This window comes from Pundamilia nyererei, unplaced genomic scaffold (genome assembly GCF_000239375.1).
Source record: "Pundamilia nyererei isolate P.nyererei 1_Seehausen unplaced genomic scaffold, PunNye1.0 scaffold00188, whole genome shotgun sequence".
NCBI lineage: Eukaryota > Metazoa > Chordata > Actinopteri > Cichliformes > Cichlidae > Pundamilia > Pundamilia nyererei.
Window position 1 is genome coordinate 868,001 of NW_005187589.1, and position 10,549 is coordinate 878,549.

At 41.4% G+C, this 10,549-nt stretch overlaps 1 protein-coding gene across 1 annotated transcript in view; it reads right to left on the bottom strand.

The window, feature by feature from the left end:
- The window catches only part of nlgn4xa (neuroligin 4 X-linked a), a 131,346-nt gene that overhangs the window by 62,436 nt on the left and 58,361 nt on the right, over window positions 1-10,549 (bottom strand). Inside the window, exon 3 of the mRNA XM_005747096.2 lies at window positions 5,084-5,236. Coding sequence (XP_005747153.1) covers window positions 5,084-5,236 — 153 coding nt within the window. The remainder of the gene's footprint in view (window positions 1-5,083; window positions 5,237-10,549) is intronic.

A 10,549-nucleotide genomic window follows, 5' to 3' on the forward strand; every position in this document is an offset into this window, starting at 1 on the left:
AATAAAAGCCGAGGGAGGTCAACAGTGATCACTGACTGTTTTAGGAGCTTTTTGAGATCAAATAGAAGAAAATACATAACATTAAACATGTTAACAACACAAAAGCCATATTAAACGCAGACTACTTTAGACCCGGAAGTAGGATTCATCACGTCATCACTGAACAACCGGATATTCTTTCTGTTATATGGATTCACTTAACATAACATTAGCAATTAGGTGAAGCAGCCACATAAAGCTGCTTATCAAGGTGTGAAATGAACAACTTGAGCTGTTTCATGTCAGGGGTGGTGTTCGTAGCATCTATGCTGGAAATTGTGTGACACATTTTCACAGGAACGTTGTTAGGTTTAAATTGTTAAATGTTGTCATAGCGTTACTTAAATTTGTAAAGTATTAATTCAAGCAGCATTATCAAAGACATCCCTTTGTCTCTGAGCACCTCTCCAGCTTGTTGAATGATGGGGGAGGATGTAGTGTTTTATTATGGGACATCCTATGTGAGGGTTCTGTTTTCTTGGTTAGTAAACTTCCTGCCTTTATGACCCTTTTGGTGAGCATGAGGTCACACAAACGCACCCCCAAACACAAACACTCAGATGCATACAGACACACATTCTCGCACTTGCATACACACACACATACACACACGTGCTTACACGTGCACACACATGGTGCCTTATCTTTTAGAACCATAGGCGGGTTTTACAATGGGTAGTGCTTGTGTGTATTGTAACTGTTTTCAATAAAAGGCGGCAAGGAAGGCTGTTTATTTGAAGCTGGCTAGGAGACGGGTGAGGAGCGTTTAGCTCCAAGAGCCTGGTTCCGACCAGCCTCCCTTTCTCGCAAGAAAAATCGATCGATTGCTGATTGTCTTGCTTCCTTGTCGTTAACGGGAATACGTTTCTAAACCAGCGGGGCCTGTGGAAGCGCAGACCCAACAAATGTATGTATGTAATTTGTTGATTGAGAGCATGGTGTGCTACTCAATGCTAATCTGCTGCTACTCGAACACAGAACGCTAGGGTTGCCAACCGTCCCTTAAAAAACGTAATCGTCCCGTATTTAGAAACAAAAGTTCACGTCCCGTATTGAGCTAATAAGGGACGCACTTCGTCCCGTAATACAGTGAGAATCAAAAGTAGTCTATAAATGTTAATGGAATTAACGCTTTGTTTGAAAACATAATTCCCTGCCCCTCTCCTGCTTTCTGACCAATGAGCTGACAGCACACTTATGACAATTCGAGTATGACAATTCAGATTATCTCATTGGTCGAGGAAAGGTCGCTTACAGACAAAATACCGGAAGACAACAGATGACCACAACAAGAAGCATGGCCAACAGGGAAATAAACGCCGACACTGCGGTGCAAGTCTCGGACGACAGTACACCTAATGCTGGGCAGACACTGTGCAATTTTCAAACTGCACGATTGACTCGCAGGGGTTAGAAGTTGGTAGGTCACGATGCAGGGTCTCACACTATACGGCCCGATGCTCTGATGCGACCTGAGTGCTCACACTGTGCCTCCATAAAATGAAGGTTATAACAAAAAATCTGTCGCTCCCTCTCTCTGTCTTTCACTCACACAGACACACCACCACCATCAACTTTGCTAAATTGCTAATGAAAAACATGATCAGCTGTGATTGAGCAGCAGTGTAGATCCAACTATTTTCACGGTTGTTGTGGTCGTGATCATTTTGTGATGCCACATCAAAAAGGCTCGGATGAGCTTTCCAAAGTTCTACAAGTTGTGCCTCCATCGCTTGTGTCCAGATCACAGGCTGCACTGCCGTGCTGCTCCATCTTTTTCACCGACGTTTACGTGTTTGAGTGTGAGCAGTGTGAGCGGCTCACGAGCAATTCTCGTTACCCCACGTATACTACACCACGCACGATGAAGGCCAAAATCGGGCCGATCACCAAATCGGTCGCATGACTCAAAAATCGGCTCAAAATGGGCCAAAAACTGCACAGTGTGAGCCCAGCATTAGAGCAGCAATGTTTGTTCCCCTCAGAGAAAGAAAAAAGGCTGCAAAAGTACAGGGAGGAATGGGAAAAGGAAAACACCTGGCTGGGAAAGTGCACCTATAAAGCGCACTGCACTGTGTGCCGGCGCACTTTTTCCATAGGCATGCTTCTAATGGTGGGCACATGAAGAACATGAGGGGCGTGAAAGCTCGGGGAACCCTTAACCAATTTCTTGTCCACCAGGCCGGCAGAAGCAGATATGGTATGTAAACACTGGTTTGTTTTTTTAAACCCTCTGGTTAAGGTTAATATGGGCATGTGCAGTGAATATCAGCGCTATGTGGCCAGAAGTGTGATAATATAATTTATTTTGTGTAATAAACAACTGCAAGGATAGATGATTACAACAAATACATGACTAATACATAAAAGTAATGCATAGGTGAATAATGATGAGTTAAGATGCGTAATCATGGGAACAAGCGGGTTTACAAACAGGAGCAGCTGATTAGCATTAGAAAAGCTGAAATAATACCTCAACTGAAGCCAATTGTACTAAATGCACTAAATGTGCACTGTTACAAGAATGTTTTTTGTTCTATTGTTTTCTATCAATTTATATAATTTTAAGTTAAGCAGGACAGAGTTCTTTTAAAGAAAGATTTACTTATATTCTCAAAAGTTAAACATTACAGGCTTCTGTTTAAGAAAGAGACCTGTTTTACTGAGTTAATGTTATTTTGAGCTAAAAATAAATGGCTAAATGATCATTTGTTTCCCATATGGTCATATCACAAAGAATATGCATCTGCTTAAATCAAATTCAAGTCAAATGGTTAAAAAATAATTTCACACACAAAAAAAAGAGCTACCACACTGGGAAGGGTGAAGACAACTGGGTTGCCCGGCCCTGGCCACGAGGTGTCCCTTATTTATTTTTCAGGGAGTTGGCAACCCTACAGAACGTATACCAGGAATACCTGGAATAGTCAGTCAAACAAATGTCAATTTATCTGCCAAGAAATAAAAAGATTTCCACACCGTCTTCATTAGGCAGTACCCTTAATCATTTAATCCAGTTCAACGTTTGAGAGCTGTAATGTGCAGCCGTCACTTGAGAAATAAATAACAGCATTGACAGCACACACTAGATTATACTTTGTTTTCAAAACTTAATTTGATGTGTTTCATCAGGTTTAACAGATCCTTTAGGTTTATTTTCATAGTCACTAAATTAGTGCAACAAGTCATTAAGGGGAGAGTCTGGCTGGTAAACAAATCTGACTTGTGGGACTACTCAGTTAAATGCTATACATGAGGAAGCTGGGTAGGCACTGCAGGCAGGTAGAGCTAGCTGTGTCTGCCCACCACCACTTTAAAAGGGCGACAGTCTTTAGAAGCAGAGACTCTGACCCTTTAGACAGACAGTTGGTCGAGATTTCCTGTATGTGACGATGTACCAGTCAATTCATCAAACTTGATGTAAAGGAAAATCAAAGTTGTATGATGCTTCTCCAAAGCAGTTTGAACACGGACACAATATCTTCCTCTTTTCTTACCTAACTGAACAATTACAATCATGCTGAGTGGAAACAGGTTATTTGTATCTAAATCTAAGACATGGATGCCAAAATATGAGGGATTTATAAATATCATGCATGCTATAAAGACACTATACAGGAAATATGGACTACTTATTCAAACTGGTAACTGTAAGTTAGTACAACTGTTACAAGGCTTCAGTGCTTTTATCCATCTCGGTTTTAGAATTACAGCGCTCCCTCGTTTATCGCAGGACTTACGTTCTAAAAATAACCCACGATAGCTGAAATCCCCGAAGTAGCCAGCTTTATTTTTTACAATTATTATAGATGTTTTAAGGCTGTAAAACCCCCTCACTACACACTTTACACACTTTTCTCAGACAGGCATGAACATTTTCACACTTTTCTCTCTTGTTTAAACTCTCAAAGTTCAAACCTTCGTAGAAAAATAAGTCCAGTATCATAGAACGAAACCAAAGGCGCCCGCAGGTGACGACGTTTCGTCGACATTGTTGTGTCTGTTTGGCCAATCAGGACTCAGAACAGAATGCGCTGCACGGAAAAATAAAATAAAAAAATATCAAAAAAATTGCACAAAAAAATCAGCCAAACAGCGAGGCCGCGAAAGGTGAACTGCGTTATAGCGAGGGACCACTGTACATCCCTGCAGAATGGTTGCACGCTGCCATCAGGAAAAAATGAAGCAAGTAATAAAGTTTATCAGAGAAACCAATGATTTTAGACTCATTCACAAAGTCAACATACATCTTAATATACATGCATCGTTGTTTTCTAAAGGAAAAATCATAGTGCCTTTATGCCTACCTCATCATTAGATTATCAAGTCAGCAAGCTGTTTTGATCTTGACACAGTTGGTCCACCAAACACAAGCCTTAGCACCCAAATCTTTGTCCATTTGCATCATGACTTAAATAATTACTATAATGACAAAAAGTGCAGCTTTGACTCGAAATCTGACCCTGGAAAAGCGTATCTGTCTTCATTTGTACATTTTCTTCTTCTGACAACCTGGGATAGCTAGGTTAAAGGGTTTTTTCATGCCAAATTAAAGAATGTTGTTACAGTTTGATAAAATACTTTCAGAGAAACACGTCTCTTCATAGTTCATCTCAAAAAGAAAAGGGTTATTGTCCTAATAAGAAATGTGGGCTGCACTGATATAAAGGTATTTTAAACAGAGATGAATACAGACAAAAATGCAAACCACATCCTAACCTGGCAACATGGAGGATTGGAGAACAGGAAAAAGAAACTGCAGCTTGAAAACTCCACGATGATGAGTGGGAATAGTGTATCAAGTATATCCATGTAAATATGAATTTCAGCTGCAAACCAATTTTTAAGGAAAAGTTTCAAAGATAAATATGTGATCAAAGAAGAACATTTCTAATGTCCCACTCCCTGAATGTAACAGCGAGCCAGTTAATGAAAGAGGGGAAGCCAAACAGTCAAATCAATCAATAAATCAATGAACCACTTATACCACAATCAGCACTTCTCCAAACCAGTTAAAACACCACAATTAAAGCGGCGGACTCACCGAGAACTCCGAGCCGGTAATTGATTGTGATGACGATGACATTTCCATAGCTGGCCAGGATGCTGCCATCAATCATGTTGCCAGTTCCCTCCATGTAGGATCCTCCGTGGATGTAAACCATGACTGGCTTTAACCCGTTCTCATCGTGGATATCTGTAGACAAGAAAATACAACAAAAATGTCTTTTTTAATTGAACCCAATGATTTTTTTAAAATCAGGAACTCGTTTTCATGCAGAATCTGATTACATTTTATTTTGTTTACAACTTTTAAACAAATACACTAAACGTGTTTTCAGTGCTATATTGGCACCTGAACCTATAAAAATCAGGAAGCACACAATAATGTTTTACCGAGGTTACTAAAACAACTAAACAGACTAGATAAACAAATAATCTGAGCTAATATTCAGTGTTTCGCTTTTGTTTTATGATCTGTTCTAAAGACAGTATGATAACATATAACATATACTATTTTAATGTGTTTTAGGAGAACAGGAAGCACAAATCAAATGTATGCAAAGATGACAACGTTTCTCTAACTTCCCAGACCATAAAGGGCTCCAGGCCGACTGTGTGGCACTTCAGTGAAGTGCACATTTGTTTGTCATTAGTGGAAAGAGATTACATCAAAGCATCAGATGCTTTAAAGACCTTAAGGCAACCACTATGTTTTAATTGCGGGGCCCCATATTGACAGTGTCATGATCCACTGTTGGGTTCTTAGATTTCACTTAATGTGAAACTTTCAAACTGAAAGTGGTTGACATCGTTTGAATCACAAGGCTCTGCTTTTTGAAATAACAATTTAAAAAACTCAAACTTCCCTGTTTCTGTTTCAGGGGCTGAAAGATTATGAGGGTAATGACTATAGTGTTACCATACTATACGATACACAGATTATTGTGTGTATGGTTAGCAGAATGATGTAAAGTGTAAAAGGTCATTCCTCAAAATAAGATCCGTGGCTCCTCCAGTTCATGTGTCAAAGTATCCTTGGACAAAGTTCTGAACTTGTGCATTTACCCAGTAGGCACAGATAAATGCATGGTATGAATTTGGTGTAATAGACTGACTGACTCTTGTAGTAGCAAGCACTACTGCTCACGTTGTGTAGCATGGCACCTTTCTGTTCACTAAACTGGATATTCAATGTTATTTTTTACATTTCAGTAGAAAATATGACAACAAATTGTGCATTTGACTGGAAATTCATCTGGTAGCTTTTATATCAACAAGCAAATACATCAATATAGTGTGACTGCTCTATGATGACAACACAGTTATGTCGATAACTTTTACGGTTACTACATAATTCACTTTGCTTTCATTCAACACTGTCTGAGAGTCATTTCTCTGTGGTAAGAATTGCTGGTTACTGTTGGCAGGAAGCAAACATGTACGTTGTGTTAAAGTTTTCACGTGGCTCTGTGCAGTTCTGTTCCATACTGTGATTCAGCAGGTCCTGCCACAGTATTGAGTTGAGGTCTGGACTTTAACAACTGCAAGTGTCTCAGTGTTTATTTTGTATCTAATTCCATTTGTCAAAATAACCACATCTGTGGATAAATGTCACACTGGAAGTGTTGAACTGATGACAGATTGGCTGAGGTGGGTTTTAATGCACAGCATCCTATATGATTAGTGTGCATTAACATCTGTGCATCCACTGTAATGAACATATGACCACTGTAAATTGTTTAACTATTGATAAGAAGAGTTTTAGTGCAGTGTTGTCATTTTAAAGTGATAAACTAGCTCTATAACATGTCTGTGAAGGTTCTCAGTCATCCAGGTCATCGTAGTCTAAGGAGCTTGCAAAGAAAAGCGTCTGGACTTCTTTAAGTTGCTTGAAGACGTTTCACCTCTCATCCGAGAAGCTTCTTCAGTTCTAAGGTCAAATGGTGGAGAGTCCCAGATTTAAACCCAGTGGGAGTTTCCCCCCACAGAGGGACAATGGACCCCCTGATGATCCTCTAATCGCCTGACAGCTCCTTGGAAGACAGGACCAACTTCACACCCCATTAGACCTGCACACTGTTAGACCTCTGCCTCACCACCACATACTTCAAATACAACGAAGGCTTTTACAGACAAAAACATGGCTGTGCCATGGGCTCCCCCGTGTCACCTATTGTAGCCAACCTTTACATGGAGGAAGTGGAAAGGAAGGCTCTTGGCTCTTTCAAAGTAAGAGTACCCAGCCACTGGTACAGATATGTGGACGACACCTGGGTCAAAATCAAGACACAAGAAGTGGAATCCTTCACTGCGCACATTAACGCTCTGGATAAAAACATCAAGTTCACCAGGGAAGACACAAAGGACGACTGTTTGCCTTTCCTGGACTGCGCCGTGCACATTGAAGAGAACGGCAACCTCAACATCGAAGTTTACCGGAAGCCCACACACACGGACCAGTACCTCCTCTTTGACTCCCATCACCCTCTGGAACACAAACTTGGAATAATTAGGACCCTACACCACCGGGCAGAACATGTTCCCTCTAAGCCTGAAGGAAAAAAGAAGGAACACACACATGTAAAGGAAGCACTCAAAACGTGCGGCTATCCTAAATGGGCGTTCATAAAGTCAGCAAAGAGGCACAGAAAGAAAGACCAGACACCAGCGAGGGAGGATAAGAAGGACAGACGCAACAACATTGTCATCCCCTATGTAGCCGGTGTATCAGAGAAACTCAGGAGAGTTTTCTCCAAGCATGACATCCCGGTCCATTTCAGACCCAGCAACACGCTCAGACAAAAACTGGTTCATCACAAAGACAAAACGCCAAAACACAGACTTAACAATGTGGTGTTTGCTGTACAGTGCAGCGAGGAATGCCCAGACCTCTACATTGGAGAGACCAAACAGCCACTTCACAAGCGCATGGCACAACACAGAAGAGCCACCTCCACAGGACAAGACTCAGCAGTCCATCTGCATCTAAAGGTCAAAGGTCACTCTTTGAGGATGCCAATGTTCACATTTTGGACAGAGAGGACAGATGGTTTGAAAGAGGAGTGAAAGAAGCATCTATGTCCACTGTGAGCGACCATCTTTGAACAGAGGCGGGGTTTACGACACCAACTCTCTGCCATCTATAATCCAGTTTTGAGATCCCTTCCCAGACGCCTTAACGCCCACTCACATCCTGGGCCATCTGACCTCAGGAATTCGCATGATAAGGTGGGGCCAGGTTTCACAATGAACTCACCCGAAACTCTGGCTGATTGGGACCCACACCCAGTTTCACACCTTGGCTCAGGCGATTAGAGGATCCTCAGGGGTCCTTTTGTCCCTCTGTGGGGGGAAACTCCCACTAGGTTTATATCTGGGACTCTCCACCATTTGACCTTAGAACTGAAGAAGCTTCTCGGATGAGAGGTGAAACGTCTTCAAGCAACTTAAAGAAGTCCAGACACTTTTCTTTGCAAGCTCCTTAGACTATCTCTATAACAGCATTGTACACTGGCTAGGCTAGCTAGCCTCTGGGTAACTCCCTTGTAGATTTGTTGTTGTGCTCATTCTTCTGTTTCATGACCCAATTTTAGCCGAGCTGTAGCTGTGGGGCAGATTTCCTTTTCTCTAGAATACTTTGTGATGGACAATCGTGCGTTGTAGCCAAACATCCCCCCTCCTCACCTGTCCTCCGAACATTATTCCAGAAGCAGTTCATTACTGCAAACCTGTTTTTGCAATTACTCTGACCTTTGACCTCTGGCTTGGGCTGAATTTCCTGGGCTAACACACACCCGAATGCTCCTGACCAGCAAACCTTTGTGTTTATAGATGTGTTAGCTTCATTCCTGCAGACGCAGCAACAGTGTCCTTAGTTTTCCACATGCACAAAGTCCTGTGAAAACCTTTTGCAGTTGTGTAATATTCAGTTTAGATCATACAATCAATATGCAAGTTCTAAAAACTATTATAGTGTGTACAGCGGGGACATTAGTTTGACCTTTCTCTTCTTTGGTAGGACCCTTCCAAATAAGTACCAGCCCATTTTAAAGTGGACATTTGAGGAGTGTTGTGCTGGAGATATGGTTTGACATTCTCGAGCACACCTGCTGGCTTTTACCCAGTAATCTCTATATCTGTCTGCTCTCCCACCTCCTCCTTTTGTTCTTTATATAATGCACAGGCAGCATGGCAATCAGGCCAGATGAATACCGTGTTTATGAAGCTGCCCAGCTGTGATTAAGCAGCATGATTAGTACATGTGTAGGTGGTCATTATAAATTAAGAGCGGGTCCTTTGCATAAAAGAAGATGGAATGAGATGCAACCAGTCAGAAAAAGCAAGGTCTGCAATAAATCGCTCAGCAGCAGCTTCTTCGTCTGGACCTCAGCATATTTTAACAAGAAAATATCTGAGAGTACTCTGGGAGCACTCTGCTGCCACTGACACAGGAAAGCGTTAGTGGACACATCACTTCTATTAACCCAAGGGCAAAAACTCCAGAATGGAGTTATCAGTGCTGTCCTCACATTGCCCAGCATCTGCTGCACTATAACAGTTCTCAGTGTCCAACAGCCGAACGAACACATTATCAATGGCCCTGCTGACTAGACTGCTGCAAACTCTCCCAGATGTCATTTCGATGAAAGCAGCTACTGAGGAAAATACTGAACTGGGAGTAGAGGTGACCAACTAAACATCTGAAAGTAATGATTCTGCATATACTGACAGATAGAAGCCTTTATATACTTCCAAACATCTTAGTAAAAGCTTCTGTTTGAGAGAGCATATATATGTTTTTATATTATTTTAACTTATAGAAGGTTAGCCTGCTTCTTTTTTATTCTTGATGATAATTAAATGATGATTAGTTAACACAATATTGTGTTATGTGTTACATGCTGAAGAACCTAAACAACACAACCACCCCTGGACAATTTACTGATAGTTTTATGTCCTGTCAAATCACCTTAGGTTCACTGAGGCTTTCCAGTGCAAGGCCTGTGATCACCTGTGATCACCTGTGATCATTTGAGCCAGGATGAATAAGGTTATTCTAGCACGAGACATTTTTTATGGAGATTATCTGCTCATGACTTTTTGGCTCTTTCAAATTGGCTCAGCTTTTACTTACAACGTATAGACTAAAAAGGGTTAACATTTATAGAACTATTAACCACTCTGTGTCATCTGAATGAGTGAAATGTTTTAAATCATAATGTTTCACATTTCAGTATTCTTAATTTTCTTTCCATTGTCATCACAACCATCTAAACAGACCAGTTAGTGTGGATGAGTCTATCCGATTTGGCTAAAAACAAAGATGTCAGCGGCAGCTAAAACTGGTCACTTACTGGTCTGTTCTTCAATTCCTGTAAGCTGTGTGGAAAGCACACGGCTGTATGTATGAGGCATGTCAGTAAGCTTGCTACAAATGTAGGCAGGCGGGCAGGTGGGCACGGAGCAGGAGGAGTGTATTAGAGGTCTGCATTCCCGCGGCTGTCCC